Source organism: Aquila chrysaetos, chromosome 5 (assembly GCF_900496995.4).
Source record: "Aquila chrysaetos chrysaetos chromosome 5, bAquChr1.4, whole genome shotgun sequence".
In the NCBI taxonomy this organism is placed as follows: domain Eukaryota; kingdom Metazoa; phylum Chordata; class Aves; order Accipitriformes; family Accipitridae; genus Aquila; species Aquila chrysaetos.
The window spans coordinates 57,578,646-57,596,880 of NC_044008.1; the positions used below are offsets into that span (position 1 = coordinate 57,578,646).

General features: G+C 35.9%; 1 protein-coding gene across 8 annotated transcripts in view; it reads left to right on the plus strand.

The window, feature by feature from the left end:
- MEF2A (myocyte enhancer factor 2A) overlaps positions 1 to 18,235 on the plus strand; it is a 93,302-nt gene that overhangs the window by 61,031 nt on the left and 14,036 nt on the right. For 5 of the 8 annotated variants that reach the window (XM_030013375.2, XM_030013381.2, XM_030013377.2 and 2 more), the window contains exons 4-7: positions 3,056 to 3,193; positions 6,164 to 6,383; positions 6,601 to 6,660; positions 16,958 to 17,148. In XM_030013375.2, coding sequence (XP_029869235.1) covers positions 3,056 to 3,193; positions 6,164 to 6,383; positions 6,601 to 6,660; positions 16,958 to 17,148 — 609 coding nt within the window. Of the gene's footprint in view, positions 1 to 2,858; positions 2,991 to 3,055; positions 3,194 to 6,163; positions 6,384 to 6,600; positions 6,661 to 16,957; positions 17,149 to 18,235 lie in introns of all 8 variants that reach the window. The other 3 variants (XM_030013380.2, XM_030013382.2, XM_030013383.2) reach the window with 2 other exon arrangements.

Sequence of the window (18,235 nt, forward strand, 5' to 3'; positions counted from 1 at the left end):
TTATTAGCCTCAACTGCAAAAACTCTGATTTTATTCTAAACAAGCTTGTGTACCACAGCAGAGAAATAAAACTCTCTTCATGTTACACAAATATTATTTGGTCTCTCTAACTGGCATTTTTTTCCTCTACACCTCCCCCCATCTTCAGGGTTAATAAAATTTCAGCCTCCATGATAATATCTTGGAAGTAGCTCAGGGGGCGAGTTATTTACGTTAATGGGAGAAATAACAAGATTTAGCTGTAGAGAATCTTGAGGGTGGAGTCAGCACTTGTTTATGGAGTTTGGCTTTCCTGAGTCCCCACAGAGCGATTCCCAGTAGTCATGGCCTTTCTTGTTTTCTTTTGAGCAAGGGCCTGTTATCATGTCTCTCTCTGTAGCCTGTGAGAAAGCTGAGGCTGGGCTGTCTCGCATAGGCTTCGCCTGGCCGTGTGAACAGATTACAGCATTCCGCTTGTTAGTACGAGCCACGGAGCAGAAATGTTCTACTATTATGTTACTGGGCAATGATAAAGTTGGCAGTCTTTTTATGGTTAGGTTCTCAAAGTGGCAGTTCATGTTTTAGTGATAAGGAGACAGAGCTTTGGATATCAGACCCAGACGACTTATCTGTAACAGTGAACCGTGGCTTAAATCCTTCCACAATGACAGGAACCCCATCTGGAGTGAAGGTTTCCAGAATCTTAAACAGGAGATACTGAGGCATTTTCCTTCCTCATGAGTCAAAGCAGAGTTAACCCCATTGTTATCAAAAAATAAAAAAAAAAAAACAGTCACCAAGAGGAAGGATGCATTTTTATATTTAACTAAATCTCTTCTTTATATTAGAACTTTGAGTATAATTTTCAGACAGATCTGGGAGGATGAATTGGCAGCATTATGCTTAAAAGCTTTCACTTGATTGTTTTAGAACATTGAAAGGAGCACTAATGAAACTCCCATGCTGCAATACTTAAAATTGTTGTAACGTGTTTATCAAAGGAAGTGAACTAGACAGTATGTGTATTTCTTGCAAGATCTTTCTTCATAGTATCTAATACAGCTTCTAATCGTGTCTTGGGCACTGCATATGCATGTTGACACTGAGCACCACGTAAAGACATATTTGGATTCTATTTACAGAATTCTGTGGGTTGCAGGGGTTAAGTGTAATCCAGATTATACTGTGTTAACATTTTCCCTGCTGATATCAAAGTGTAGAAGACTGGCAGGCTGACTCGTTAGAAAGGGTGGGGAGAGGGATAACAGGCTCCGACCTTGAGAGGCCAAACAGCCGGCCCTTGTATGGCCAAGTCCATATACGTGTCCAGCTGATTGGTTAGAGGAGCAGGATCAGTGCCGTGACAGGTGTTGGAGCAAGCTACACCTGTTTTCCCCATATGCTGATTTAGTGATGACATTTTTGTGGGAGTTCCAGATACTGTGTGGGATATGCGGAGCAAGCCAAGAAACTTGAGAAGGAATTATAGCTTATGGTGACCTGTGATATTAAAGAATTTCAAACGGCGTAATTGAATTTTCAAGTACTGCTTTAAAACTGAAGTAGAAATAGGCAGTATTTTGCATATATATGAATAGCGAGAAAGTCTTTTGTACTTTTTATTGTACTAAGAATTAGTAGACAGCGCTCCAAGAAAAATACAGATGAATACTATAGTCTAAAACAGTTTGTTTTTTAAATCAGAAATCCAGTGTGTTATGGAAACATAGCTTCTATGGGAAAACAAATGCAATTTCTTTATGGTGCTGAGAACATCAGCTTGCAGATTTCAAATCTTTAGGGTTTTTAGTGTAAAATTCATAGAATATAGATAATTTCTCACAAAAAGAAAACATACAACCCTGCTAATGTGTAAATGTTTAAAAATTTATATTGCTTTCCTTTTTAAACTTTTTAAAATATTAAAAATTTTTCAATAGGTAATATTTTAAATCTTGTTTTGTTATAAATGAGAACTTGCAAAGAAAGATTTCTGATTGTGTAATAGGGTGAAAAAGAAAAACAACAAGGAATACAAATATCTCTTAAAATTTGATCACGAGACCTGTAGTTTCATATTCTTTCTTTCAGTAGCTTATTTGTAATGCCTAGGTTGTAGGCAAGTTTGGTTTTTTTTCCAGGCAATGTTGCTGTGAGTTCTCTATCAGAAAACAGGAAGTAGCTCAATGAAGCAGTTGCATCAAGTTAGCCTAAAGGAGTCTGAAAAACTTATATTTAGCAAACTAAGTAATTTTAGAGAGGGATTATGTAATTTCTTTTTATACTTCTTTTTGCAGTTCTTGTTATCATGCAGGATGACAGAAGTACAGGAAAATCCTGCCTTTATGAACTACTCAGACCAAGTGTTACATATATTAATGTACTGCAGTTGTTGAATTTAACCAAAAATTTTGGCCACTGTGTTTCTCAGAGTTTAACTGTATGCTCTTTAAAAAGTGAATATTAAAATTTGGATGCTAAAATCAAATTATTAAGGATGCAGTAAACTGGCTTTTAATTACTGGTGATGACATTAACACCTTTGCTATGGGCTTGAATGTTCCTTGTATGTCAGGCAACTTTACTCCATCAGCCAGTATCTAAAAACAGTTTTGGATGGAACGCTGGAGAGATGAAGTGGTTGTAGGTTGAAGTTACCCATGAGATGGCACCTGGGAGAGTCTGTGCCTCTGAATGAACCTTTTCTTTTTGTGTACTCTGCCACTATTTTGAAAGACTAAGCCTGTCTGTTGAACAGTGAGTTTTGTCTGTGAAACTTTCATTCATGTAGTTTCAGTGGCTCTGAATGATTCAGTAGTATACAAAACTTCTTGGCAAGTTAGTATGATTTGTATGTGAATTTTCCAATTGTATTTCAGACCTTAAGAAAGAAAGGCCTTAATGGTTGTGAGAGCCCTGATGCTGACGATTACTTTGAGCACAGTCCACTGTCGGAGGACAGATTCAGCAAACTAAATGAAGATAGTGATTTTATTTTCAAGCGAGGCCCTGTAAGTACTTTTATTTTATCTCTACTTTTTATTTGTTGATCCTTTTTATTAACTTCATTATTTAGGCTCTGAACAAGAAGGAACACAGAGGGTGCGACAGCCCGGACCCTGACACTTCATATGTGCTCACGCCACATACAGAAGAAAAATATAAAAAAATTAATGAAGAGTTTGATAATATGATGCGGAATCATAAAATCGCAGTGAGTACTAAAGTATGGTTTGTGCTTCTATTACATGCATGAGAATTTTCATGGTGTTTGCTTACCACTGAAAACTACTGCAAAGACAAGAGGATGTAATGATTTGAGAAGGGTATATATATTTGAGGAAAAATGAGGTGCTAATACTTGATCTTCTTAAAATACATTTTATCTTAAAGAATAAGAAGATTTATCTCTAGCTTCTCTTTTGCACTTGTAGTTTTTCATACCTTGTGAACCTGAGGTAACGTTTCTAAATTTCAGGATCCTAGCTGCATTGCCTAATCCTACCTAAAATATTTTTATAAAGATAAATTTTGTTGTGGGATGTAGGACAGTTTGTTTACATCTTGTCTGTTGATCAAGATTTTACAGTATGTTACAAGGAAGCAAATAGAATTGGATTAATTTTGTTATCAAATCAGTGGAATTTATTTTGCTGAAGACTGGATGTAGAAAGGCTTTTATATCTTTAAAGATAAAGACTGGTGACAATGGGAGCCTCAAAAGATTGGTGTCTTAGTCCTCTTGAAATTCTAACAGATACGTCCTTGGACACTGAAAGATCTTTGAAAATTTTGTCCCAAGCACCTAACCCATTTGCAGCCATAAGTCACTTGGCTTCAGAACTCAAGAAGTTTGGGGATAACAGCAGTGTAAATTTTGCATGTTTTTCATGGAGGTGTACTTGATGACTTCTAATTTCCATCTACAAAAAACAATTAGTGTTGAGTATTACAGGGGAAGTATTTTCTAAGAAAACTAATACAGGGCTCTGCCACAGCCTTTGAATTTTTTAACATTGCAAATCTTGTAGCAATTGAAGTAAATGGACTGGCTAGGTTAATCGGCACAGACCCTGGAGCAATTGAGTAGTGTGTCCCCAAATGACTTGCTGATACTAGAAATTATTTCATTGTTCAGAGCAATAAGGGCATCTCTGGGGACTTAACAGCAAACTGACAGTGTTGATACCCAGCACCACTTCTTTTAGCAAGTTCTTTATTCTTGAGTGAAGCCGGTATCTTTTGGTTTTGCTTTGTTTTGAAGCTTTTGATATCCAACATTCCTGTGTTGAGCTATCTTCAGGCCTCATCTCTCAGTACCTTGCAGCTAAATTGCTCTCCCTTGATTTTCTGTGGTCTTCATGAACAGCCTAAATTGTCTGTGCAGACATCAGTGTAAATAAAAAAGGCAACATAATGTTTTAGCTCTATAGTTCTGTATTTATAGCTGAAATCAGACCTGTTACAGTTCTATTTGCAGTACTTATGGGTCTGTATAAGAACATAGTTTCTTTTGTTCTGGTGCACTCATTACTGTGAAAAGATAGGAATAAGGCAAAGCGTGAAGAATTCAGTCATAACCAAATGAGTACCATAGATGGGCAGAGGCAGCCTTTATTGTAAGGTGTGGGGGGCAAGCTGTCATTTATTAGTTCTATGTTGAGAAACCTACAGAAAAAAATGTTCCAACTGTTAGCTTCTAGCATTGTTTTAAGCATACTTAGGTATTTCAAGTTTAGTTTGAGTTACTTGACAGCATGCTGTTTAAAAACAACCTTTTTTTTTTGTAGATATTGGATAGTTTCTTGAAGTAGTTTCCTGTGAAAACAAATACCAGTGCAGCTTGTCATTAGTTAGATACTGTGAATGATTTGCTAGCATTGCATCGCTATGCTTCATTACTTTTTCCTTCCGTCTGTGCCAAAAATTGATAATTATTCTTAGAATGCTTCAGTAGGGAGGGTCACTGTTGTTGGCTCTCACTAGTAAGAGATTTTGTTTCTTGTAGAAAATGTATTCTGCTCTTTTAATTTAGTGTAGTTATTGTTATATTTCTAATGGTATCAAAATTGTTGTACAGAAGTATCATTCTAAGTAAATTTTAAGCTGCACATGACAATAGTGCATCTTTTTAAGTATACTTGCTAGGTCATGAATGTTTGTTATCTGCATTTGAACTCTAAATCAAAACTGTTGTCTCTCTACTCTGTCAATAAATATTACTGAATTTTTACCCTTAAATTGTACCTGTCATGGTTTTGTTTACAGTTATTATGAGAGTTGTGAAAGAAAATAGTCCCTTTTGTTTCAGGAACTCATCACTGTCAAAGGATAGGAATGAGACAAAGGCCAAAGTAGTTAGTCATAACCAAATAAGTACCATAGATGGGCAGGCATCTAAGCTTTTGATTCAAATATTTGTGGAAACACAAACACATATACTTCAGAAAAATAGTTGCCTTTTAAATAATGCAGTAAAAATTAGAATTTTACATAATGAGATTTGCAAAAAAGAAAGATGGAGTGGTTATTCAAGCAGGGGTTTGTGGAACACAGCTCAGAATAATGACAGTTGAAATGTTTCAATTCAAATTACTGAACCTTGTGACTTTCTAAAGATCTGTTTGCTTTTTTAGTCTGAGAAAGAAAAAGTTTTAGAGATTAGTAGCAGTATTTTGGCAAGGTTATTAATAGAAAATGTTATTACTAACTTTTTCTTTTTTTGTGTAATAACTATTTATTTTGTAATGTGCATGTTTATGCTTAATTTTGAAGGTGCAACAGTTCATTGATTTGTAGACATGTTTACCTTGTCATTGCTTTGTAATAATCCAAATTAACTGGTAAATCTGTATTTCTGAGCTTGTGGATTCATGTGAATATCTTCAATTTTTTGTATTTGAACTTTCAATATTTTAGAATTTTGAGTAATTCTTTTGGAACTGCATTTATATGATGTATAAGAGTTTAACACCATACTCTACAACAAATGGATGTTTTAAAATTGTATGCTTAATAGAGTTTAAAAACTAACATAATTAACTCTTTTTTTTTCTTTTTTTTTTTTTAAACTGAGTAATTCTTGGCAATCTTTAATGTGTATTTTTATAACATGCTATTTCTGCAAACATAGTTAATGCTAATGTTGTTGTCTTGTGTGTGTTCCTCGTCTTCTTTCCTCCAGCCTGGCTTGCCTGCTCAGAACTTCTCGATGTCGGTTACAGTTCCAGTGTCCAATCCCAACACTTTAACCTACAGTAACCCAGGGAGTTCCCTCGTATCCCCATCACTGGCAGCCAGTTCATCGTTAACGGACACAACCATGCTCTCCCCACCTCAGACCACCCTGCATCGGAACGTATCACCTGGGGCCCCTCAGAGACCACCGAGTACTGGCAATGCAGGTAAGATTTCAGTACTGTTGTGCTTTCCTTTTATACCCTCTTATAAATTTTTTTTATTAAGTTAAAAAACCCCACAAACAAAAAAACTGCCCAAGTAATAGGTTCGTAATGGTATAGGTGCTTTTTCTTTTTTGTAACGGCTTAAGTTTTGAAGTACAAAATGATATGTTACTGTAATGAAAGCAAGCTAGTTTAATGCTCTGGCTTATTTTTTTAGGTGGAATGCTGGGCACAACTGACCTCACAGTGCCAAATGGAGCTGGTACCAGTCCAGTTGGTAAGTGCAGTATTATGTCTTTGTTGAAAAATAGTATTGTGGTTTTAGTTTCACAGTTACTCAAAAGCAATTTTTTATTTTGACTGTTTTGAAGAAGTGGTTTTGGAAGAACAAAGGTTGTAATTTTCTTAATTGCCTTGTAATTGTCAAGTCTCATAAATTCTTATCAGGCATTTAACTTTTGACTACCATGCCCTTTCCAATTCAGTAATATTTGCATTTTTTATTTTAGTGGGTTTCAGTAGTAGCATGCTGCTCTTGCTTTTGTGTTTCTTTACAGGTGTAATTTCAGCACTCTAAAGAGATCTTATGTTTGCCATATTTCTTACTTTGTATGAAATTCACTGTGCTTACTAAACTATTACACTAAAAATAACTCAGCTGTGTTCTCAACTTTAGTATTCACAAGACCTGGATATTTTATACTGGTTGTGGTGCCAATCAAAATGAAGAAAGTACAGACTGTATTGTTTGTATTGCCATGTGTAATAATTTTTCATTGCTAATCATTTTCTAGCAGTTATACAAAGAAAGCAATAAATCTTGGAAGCTGATAGCTAGGTTCTCTCTTAATTTTGGAAGATGATCAGAATTTCTTTCAAAAACAAATGAGAGATCTTGCCAAAAATCAAATTCACAGTATTTTTTGGTCTTCAGTAAAAAGATATGATAGCACTTTTTCATTTAAATAATATTTTGTCTCCCCTGAACAAAATTTAGTACTCTGATAGAGGGCAGGCAGACACTGAAATTTATCAGGCCACAGAAAGACAAAATAAATGACAGTTCACCCACTTCCTTCATGTTCCTTCCATTCCTTCAGATGTCTTGGTGACTGAAGGTCAATTTTGCAAATACACATAACTCTCCTCAGTATGTGTTCATAGCAAGGAATTAGAGAAGCAACTGTTGACCTTTCAGTATTTGCCCACTGGCTACTTAGTGTGGCAACTGGGAAAAAGTTCTCTGAAGATAAAGTCAGGCAATTAAATTTATGAATAAAAAATGCTGCAACTACAAGGCTGAAAGCACAGGATTGACTTTCCACTCTTCATCCATTCTTTGGATATGTGCAGTAAAGATATGAAATATTAAAGTATGGTTTCCATCAGGTAAGCAAGATTTTAAATAGAGGAAAGTTCCTCAGTTGAAAAAAGATGACTATTTTTAGAAAGTGTGGAGGTCAGCTGTTGATTTCCATAGTATTTCTCAAGTCAGACTAAATAAGTTTATTATCAGGCCATTTCAGGCCTCTTCCAAAATCAAGCTTCAGTAACAGCAGCCTCAGATTTAAGACTCCTTCTTTCAATAAGCAAATAAAACAGTTGTTTACAGCACTTGCTATAGAATATTAAACTGTAGAAATACCCAGTTACAGCAGCTTGGTGAACATATTTAATGCACTAAAATGTTTTCCTTGTTGCACTTATTAATGGTTTATGTGAAAAGTCAAAATGTACCACTTATCTCTTACTTTCCAGAACATCGCACCCAAAATGTTATACATATACCTACTCATTTCTAGAAAGATTTTTTGTACAAGTGTGTGTTGTGGCTATTCAAGAACAGTGGAAGGTTTATAAGAAGCACCTCTAGTGAAATTCAAATACCTAGTTAACACCAGGATATTAAGCCACAGAGTACCCTGAGTTGTCAGAGCTCTACTTTCTACTAGGACATGGCATGGCTTCTTTTAAATACTGTCAGGTGCACAGAAACCTTCTCAATTGCAACCAAAATTGAGAAATCATACATAACCAGATCGAGTAAATCTGCTAACTTGTCAATTTGAGCTTGACAGCTGCCATTAAAGTGTGTATATCAAGTTAATTATGTCTGCAGATAACAATGGTTTTAGTTTCTTGCTACATTTATTGTAGAATTTGCTTTAAAAAATATATTTTCTTCTTTTAGCTTTCAATCTTTTCTTTTAAACTTCTCAGGAATGGAGAGTTCTCCTATGGATATAGTTGTGAAAGTTCATGTGTCAAATTTGCAGCTCACAATTTGTAGGAGAGCTGTCAAAGATAAAGATGGAGTATTGGCATACCCATATTCCCAGGTATTTCCTTATAGACAAAGGAAGAACCCAAGTCTTACTCAACATTATGAAGTTTTGGGCATTTGAGATCTTGTTCTCATTTCTTTGAAAGATACTTATACGCCTTTATCTCTGAGTAAAAAGCAAGTAAAGGTTATCTTGCAGAGTTGAGACTCAGTTCAAAGAAAGATGTTGCATAAAATGGCTCATATTTAGTTCACATGAGTCTTTTTCTCAAGTCCTGTGTAACTTGATTGGAATAGATATGATTTGCTTTAGCAGTCAATCTGCCAACCTAACAGTTTTTCTGTGGAAAATAACGTTGAGTAAAAATATCTGTGCGTTGTAGCAAAGATTGGTAGGTGTTTTTTTATGTCTAGAACAGAAAATTTTGTGATCATTTTATAATACTGAGAGCTTGCTTCACATGCAGCTGTCATAACTCTTGAAAAAGCATTTTTATTTTGTAATATTTTTAAAATTTTACCCACCACATAAAAAACATTTGCTGAAAATTTTTACTTGGCAAGTATATCAGTTTTGAGAGGAGGAGAATGTCTGGCATTGTAACAGTGTTTGCTTTTGAGCTAATTTTTTTTTCTATTAATTAGATCAAATGTTTTGGAGCTAGAATTTTCATGATACTGTTGCCCCTGGTCAGTGTTAAACCCTGTTCAGTTTGTGATGGGCATCTAACACGCTTCAAGAATCTCATGTCACCGGGATGTGTACAACTTGCTATTTGTTGTCAACATCATCATGGCTTGAACACGTGCTGCATGTCTATATTACTCCTTTCAAAAGGCTGTGGATTTTAATTAGGCAAAGTATAGCCTCACTTGCTCCGACTACCCAAATACTGGGGAGAGTTTCCTTTACTTTGAACTGAAAGGACTTGATGGGTGGATCACCTTCAAATTTGTCATAAGGAGGTCTGCTTCAGCGTGTTTCAGTAGATTCGGTATTATACCTCAAATCATCCAGAGGTTGCCAATGAAATGCATGCACTTCCAGTGAAGTTGTCCCATCCTTGAGGACTCCTGAGAATCAGAAAGGCTCAAAAGAAGTACCACTGTTACCCATTCTCCACTTTTTCTTCCATACCTTTCACATATGGCATTGAGCTAGAACCATGCAAAGGACCTGAGCTGGTTTTCATTGCCAAGACTGCATGAAAACCATAAATGCTGTGACCTTTGGACTAAGATGAGTTCCCTAAGTTCTCCCCAGTCTTAGGTGATTTTGAAGTTGTTAGAGGTGAAGGCTTTTTATGATCTTGCAAGGACACAGTATTATCTGTCTGTACATTTCTTTGTCAGTGAAGTAGCTCTTCTGGTCAGATGCAGATTATGGACCCATTTAATCTTCTGGGAAATTATCTTTCCTCTTCACAATTTTATCATCAGGAGAATGGATGAGAAAGATCTAGTCTTTTTAAATACTGAATTTCTCCTTTTTGTTCCAGAGCTGTATTTTCTCTAAAGTCCTCACTAATCTTCAGATTCTCAGAATGTGAAGTAACTTTAGGTATATTGAATTTCTTTGGAATAGAGCTGAAGGATATACCTGCTTGAAAAACTGTTGTCTTGTGAGCTATTGGATCTCTATTAAGAGCCAATCTAGATCATGTGTGGTCTTTTATCCTGGCTTCAGGAAGCATTATGCGGAAGTGCAACTGTCAGCTTGCATGCACCTGCAAACTGCTTGTATATTGCCAGAAAGGGATCAAGACAGAGAATTGTGAAAGGCCACACCTGTAAATGCTTCCCTTCCTCCTAAGGGCTTGCCTGATTGGGAGAGCTTTTTCTGCATGTCTGAGGATAAAAGAATCTTTCGGCTTGGTCTTTCACAAGTCTGAGTCAAGTGGCTAATATGCTGCAATTCTTAAGAGTACACCAGAAGGCTTCAATAACAAAACAGCTTTCTGTGCATACCTTTCTATTCATGTTGTTTTATTAAATGAGAGACACCTCAATGAGAAGTATCCAACTAACTCTGGAAAAACATACCTCTTGCAGGAATCTTGCTTGAAACTGGATTGATGCTATCAGCTTCTTCCTTAAGAAAACAGACTTTCTTCTCCCTCCACCCCCACTCTCAAACTCACCAGCCTGTATCGTCTGAATCAGCTAAAAAGATTGGCACTGTTGTTGTAGATGACCACCTTAGGCAAGCAGCTGTAAACCTGGAGCATATTCCTACTTCAGGTTACGTGTTACTGTGGTATTTCTAATCTGCTATACTTGCTCTTCAGTGAGACAGGTAGTATCTGTTGTGAGTAGTCTTTCACTAGACAGAGCTTCTCACTTCCTAGCTTCTATTGAAAGGGCTTTGACTTAAGAAGGTATGTTCAAGTGATGCTAAATGCAGTGGACAAAGGTTCTTGCTCTGTAATGTCGGTAGTGTTGGCATAATTTTTTACCCCACTCTGATTTTTAAAATGATGCAGGTAAATACAACAGTTAGTGTTTCATCCTTCTCCAAGGAAGAAGTTGAAGGATCCCTGAAGAACACTGAGAGCAGCCTATTTACTGTTATAGCTTCCAAGCTGTCCTCAAGGAAAAGGAGTACTGAAAGTGGACCGCAGACTGGCTGTTTCACAGGGTGCAAGCTGACCCCTTTTCTTTTGCTAGATGTTGTCAGCATGTAACAAAGTTTGATCCATCCATCCTCCTCTGATTACATCAGCTCACAAGAAATGACTGGCTGAAACCAGCATGAAAAACATGCTGGTAGAAGAAAGCATTTGGGGTGGGGTTTGTTGTTGTTTTTTAATTGTAGCAATCTTTCCTTGGAAGCCATCCATCCACATGTGGTCAGTTCAACCCCTGAACTACCCTTAGATTTCAGTTGAAATTTCATATATTGTTATGTGTGTTCATTATCTTACTGTAATTTCTGATTTACTAAGAGGTACAAGACAATTCCGGTTAGAATTTGCCACATGTATAACAAATTATTAATCTCCCATCTGGATTAAAGTATTGCAGCGTATCTGTTTGTGTGAAGTCTCAACTTTTATGTAATGTCACCTTGCCCAGGATACACCACCACACATACTCAGATGTTCTAAACATATCACTTCTGTCATCCATTCTTTACATTGGCTTTGTATAGATACATAGACATCAACAAGTTCAGAAAGTAGAACTCTGATTTCATTACCTGTAAACCGTGTAGTTGACAAAAGACCTAAGAGGGATCCAATTGCCACTGCTAATGTTTCACACAAAGTTGAATAACGTTTAGATACAGAAGCAGTATGCCTTTCTTTTAGGTTTGCTGCTGCATTCTGAATAATAACCCTGGTCTTGAAGAAGGCCCATTTAAATTCTAAATATCCTTGAAAATTGTCTCTCCTTGTATGTAGCTTTAGGCAAAAAAAAATTCTCCAGCAATCTGGGAAATGATGGGTTTTTTTAGTTGTGTAACATGAGTAAGCATTCCCTTGACACTGCCATGTGTATTTCTTTTTGCTGCATTTCAGTATCTAAAGTACTGCCTGAGAAGTATAAATCTTGCGTTAGACATGTTTCAAAATCTTATATTACTGTCAAAGGTATATTTTAATTCTAATCATAATATTATCTGAAGTATTGATTTGTAAAGATCAGTGGAAATACATTTATTTCAGCTTCCTTGAGATGTTATAGTAAATTCTTTCCAAAGCTGTCAGAGAACTTAAGCTTTTTGAAATGATGCTAGAATCAGCAGTGATTTCTGTGCAAAGCTGAAAATGGAATGAATAGCGTATGCTGGGTTTTTGGGGTGGGGGGGTTGTTTAGTTGGTTGGTTTTTTTTTTTTTAATTTCCACTTAAAGCTATCATATTACCAAAAAAAAGTAAATAAACTGAGCAACTAATGCACATAGAAATGCTATTGTTGTATTTACTTGCAATACGTTTCTCCCCCTATACCCCACCCTGCCCCGGTCCCACATGTAAATGTTTTTCTTCAATAGATTTTTATCTGGTCTTCTAGATGCATACTGAATTGATGGCTTGTTGCAAGCACAATTTTCAGTTTACTTCTAATTATGTGATATTTGTTGGGTTGTATGATGTCATTTGAGGCATAAATATTCATTCACTACCATTCTTATTTTTGCTTAATCTTATATTGCTTAGCTGCTTGCCCACAATTATTTTCCAAAACTCCGTATAACTGTTCAATTTCTCCAGAGGTGAACCACAAGAAAAGATTAATGGCACCAATGACTATAATTTATTCCTTGAGTAGTAATAAGTACATGGAGTACTTTCCAGCCACGTGTGTTCATTGTTTCAGCTGATGTGATTTATATAATGAAATATGAGTCTGGCTCATGTAATTGAATGCTATGTCTTGGGCTGCAGGACGATAAATGAGATTAAGCTGTATTACGTTTCTGAAGGCAGAATACACAGTTGTTAAAATGGCTGGGTTTTAACATTTAGCTTCAGAAGTTACTTCAAAAGTAAACATTTTCTGACTGAACAAGAAGTAGGCTAGTGTACATTGGCAATGTTTGTTATCATAAAATCTAATTAAATTAAGATTCATGTAACTGAGAGCTTACCATCTTTGCATTGGTGTATGTTTTCCAAAGAAGTGTTTTGAACATGCTTTCATAGTCTGTTTTAAAGAATTAGAGTTAAAGAAAACTCTTCCGATGGAAGTAAAAACAGTAGTCTTATTTTATGCTTATATAGGATTTCATATTCTGTTTCCATTTTCCAGTTTGATAGTGTTTTTAAACATAAAGTAATTGTCTTCAGAGAAGATCTATAGTGGGAAGGATAGATACGATTTCTGTATTATACAAAATAGTAAGTAGAATTTATGGGGTTCTTAAAGCCTCAGTTTGGCAAACTGCCGTATAGTTGCATCATCCTGTAATCATTATCTTTTTCTGGCTCCTGACCTTACCCTAAGAAATACCATGCTTTTAGTTACCCTTTCACTCTTAACTTATAATTTGGTTTTCTTACTAGATTATTAACAGGAAAAAAGGCTTTAAGTTTCATATTAAAAAAAAATATTCTACAGTCTTATTGCAGCCCCAGCATACGATTCTTCAAATAATCAATATAGATACTCCAGTGTTTGCTAAATGTTCAATATTTGCTATTTATAACAAAGGGCTGCTATTGGATTAATACCCATAGTACTGCACACTTAACGACGTTTTTTCTTTCTCCTGTTCTTAATATATTTTTTCTAAACACTCATTTTAAGAAATACTCAGCCTTTTGTCAGAACAAATGCTTTGACTCTGTCCTGCTGCTAAATGATACTGCGCAGAGAAGGCAATGGCAAGGATTTTGTTTTTGACAACACCACTAAAAGCATGAAATGTTTCTGAAGGATTGGCAGAGCCTTCTAATAAGGGCTGGAGGAAGTGACTGTATTGGGTGTGGAAGAAAGACACTGTCCAGATTTAACACACGAGCTACTGAAATACTTGAAAACAGAGGACAGGAAATGGTATCATAGGATAGACTAAAATGCTATACAGAACTCCATTGTTTATACAAAGTGTTATTTTTCTGAAGTTTAAATTCAACTCAGAACACCACAGCTTTGGCAGATAAAAGGTAACACTGACAGCCTAGTGAGTAGTAAAACACTATGTATTATTAGATTAAAGCCCTGACTTTACTTTTTTATAACAATAAGTTCTTTAAATGTTCTGGCATTTTTTGCTGAAAATGGAAGATACTGTAACCATTTTTTAGATGTAATTTGATGAAAATTACGCTATTTTCTAATGATTTTTTTCCTCCTTCACATCTGTTTCCAAATTCACTTCATTTTTACTCTGTCCATTGTGCAAGATTTCTCTTGCAATCTGATGCTGTGTAGGCTGTCTAATGTTTACGCTCATTTATAATGGATAGGTATTGATGCATAACTGTATTTAACAAAACCATGATTCTATGAAAACTGTTTCACAGTTTCAGGAACCTTAGGGGTAACACAGAACTTAATTTCTCTTTTTTGGCTGGTTCGTTTTTCTGTGTGACCTAGCTGTGGCTAGTTTTCTCCTACCAGTCAATAGTATATTTAGCTCTGGTAGGTATTCTTAGCTCCAGCCCAACTTTTCTGCCTCTGTAATTAAATTTTATCACTAACCTAGAAGAATCCCAATAAATTCTGCTGTTTTCAGCCGAGGAATGTAGATGCTTTAATCATGAAATGAGTATTTGCTGTGGTTTTTAATACAGAAGGAAGAATGCTGACATAAAAAGCTTTTTCTTCTTTCTGCTGTGTTCCTTCTTTCCCCTGTAACTTCCGAGTTAAACGGTAGATCCTCAGAAAACGTATTCCCATACAACTGCTTCAGGAAAGTACTAAATTGGAATAACTCCTCCTTGCCCTGCTAACCTTGAAAAACTCAAGGGACATATCAGGTCATCCACGTATGGTCAGGCTTTTGGCACAGTAGGAAATCCACAAAGAAAGTAAATCCAGAATTTGAAATCCTGGCTTTAAAGTTGTGAATTTACTGCTCATCAATATGTGAACAAGAATACTATGGTTGCAAATTCCACTAAGTTCTACCTACTTATAATTTTTTTCTTTAAAAATATTTAGCAAGAACTTTATTTCCAAAAGACCTTTGTAAAACATTTTCAGATCAGCACAAGAGCTTTGTTATAATTCTTACATTAATCTTTGCTTTTTCCATTTCTAAATTGATAAAACAATATGTAGCGTTCCATTTATGGTGGACAGGGAAAAGGTGAGGATTGCATTTGGCAGTTCCCCCACCATGTAACAAGGATCAGTAGTAATGGAGGAGGCTTCTTCATTAGCATCCTGGTGAATTCACACCTAGGTTCTCAACATACACTAGATAAGTATCTTAGCCGTACCAGTCACCTTCATGAAGTGTTGTGCTGTTATTGATACATGTTATTGTTCCTCATTCCTGCTAAGATTTAAAAGCATTAAAAATTTTGCTAAAGAAGGTAGAATGTGACACTGACAACTTTCTTATTTTAATTGCTTTTAGATTAATATGTATTTAATCTAATAAAATTGGATTGGGCATAGGGGCCTATTCAAATTAGAATAATAATACAAAATTTATGCCAGTGTGGCTCTACAGGCTATTAGAAGAGAATTTCCCACAGAGTGAACTTTGTGTAATAGACTTTTCCCTGAATTGTGACTATAAAGGCTGCTTTCAGAACTGCCATGTTAGTATAAACATAATCTTACTATGAATTGTATTTATTTATACACACACATACACAAGTTCTGTAGTGTGAGTATAGGGTTTCCTGTTGTGAAATTCCCCTTGCTTAATTTTTCTTTCATTTGCAGCTGAATACGGTGTGTGTGTGTTTTGGGAATCGTTGCTATAAATATGATAAAATCATTGGAATGTGGCTTTAAAATTTTTTTGAGAAATATATTTTGGTTAACATGATTGGTGCTTTTGCCAGTACAGGAAAATACCATACTAGACGCTTAACCGTTTTACTGTCTTGTTAGTTTTTTCTGATCTGTTTTGAGTGTAAGCAAGGCCTGTATCTTGAGCGTATTCAGCTTTTGGAGATTTCCATGCTGAAGCCGGGACCTGTAGGCTTTGGCTTGTCTAATTCTACTTAGAATGAGTATCAAGAGTAAGGTAGAGAAAGACCTGTGTAATTGATGGGCGTAAATGATGTGTATATCTGTGTCCAGAGCTTGGAATGAATTTGCAGGAAAAGGATTTTTTTCCCCTCATAGTTGCTCAATATAGTAATCAGACAGTATGTATTTTTGAGAGTAAAATTAATTTTATTAGAGAATAGATACTGGAGTCTTGCAGATCTTGAAGATATTTGAAGAATATGTTTTAGAAAGAGAGACTTTAACAGCTGATCTTTTTATTCTCACAGGCAACAACTCAGTATAGTTCATGTTCTGTGGGGATGAAGTGGGGTTGTGCAAAAGCACACACTTTTTTGCAAGGTCAGCCTGCAGGAACTTCAAAGGGCAAAATAAAAAAACAGCAGATGTTATTAGAAATAGTTCTTTGGCAATATGCTCTTCTCAGTGTTTAAGCTGCCACAGCATGCCCTTGAGGTGATACTACCTTTACATATTGATCTTCTGGTGAAAGTGGTTTTTGTTTGTTCGATTATTCAATACAGTGCTTCTTGTGAGAAGTTCGTTGTTGGAAGTTTTGCAAAAGAAGTATTTCGTAATTTGTACATGTGCACCAAGATTTTGTATTGCTACTTCTCTTCAGTCTTACAGTACATTTGTGTTTCCTCTTTCAGGAAATGGGTTTGTGAATTCTCGAGCTTCACCAAGTCTACTCGGAACTACTGGTGGTGGGAATGGCTTAGGCAAAGTCATGCCTACAAAGTCTCCACCTCCACCTGGAGGAGGTAATCTTGGAATGAACAATCGCAAACCCGACCTCCGTGTTGTCATCCCACCCTCCAGCAAGGGTATGATGCCACCACTGGTAAGTTAATAACATTTGTTCTATGACTGGCTTTGTAAAAATGAAGTGTTCTGCCCACATAGACAGGGAGAAGCTATCTCATCTGCTTACCGTAGCTTACAGAAATAGAAAGGTGTTTGTATTCTGAAATTTTACCCATGAAAATCTAAGTTATAAGTTGATACCTTGGGAGAAGTTAAATTTGTAAGGTTGTTTGTTTTTTTTTAAAGTGTAAAATAGCAGTCTGACCTAAATGTGGTTGAGTGCAATCCTAGAGACATAGATTGGGATTTTGTTGTTTTCAGTTGACATCTCACTGACTTGGTACAAAGAACTTTGTTGGTTTGGAGGATGTGGGCTTTAAAAAAGGTTATGCAACATTCTGTGGAGGAATGGCTGATGTTATTGGTGATGTGAACTCTATTAACATGGCCTAAAGCACACTTTGTACCTGTTTTTCCTGGGTCATAATTGTTGTGGGATGTAAAATGTGGCTTCAGTGGTAATGATGGTCTGAGAGAAACACTTGTTTGATGTGGTGTGCTGGAATGCAACCTTGTGTGTCCTATGGTAGATGTCATGTCTCCAGTGAAGGCATAAGAGAGTAATGAGGATCAGGTTCAGTCCCTATTTGTGTACTTTTCAATACCACTGTGCAGTTTGGCATGTTGGTAGTAATGTTTGTTCACCCTAGATTTGGAATAGCGCACGAGTTTCGTGTCAGGCATGAGGCAACCACAGCACTGAGAGCAAAACAGGTCTTGCAGGAAGAGTTACTCGATTTTTCCTTTAATTTGGTTGGTCAGATCCTTTAGTCTTAGTCTTTCACTGTCATGTAGAAATTTTAAATATCTGTGTGTACATTTTCTGTTTTCTGTGTATGGAAGAATGAACCATAACCAAGAGGAGCAGGATATAAACAATACAAGTACTCTGTATAGTTCTTATTTGTTTTTAAAATACCACAAGTGCTTACATTTGTTACTGGTATTCATGATGAATAATACAAAATTAATCTAAGTAACAAAAACTGTAATTATTCTCAGAGTAATGATTCTTGAAGTTTTAGATTTTTCTAGGAATACTGAAGTGTAGAAGACATAATAAT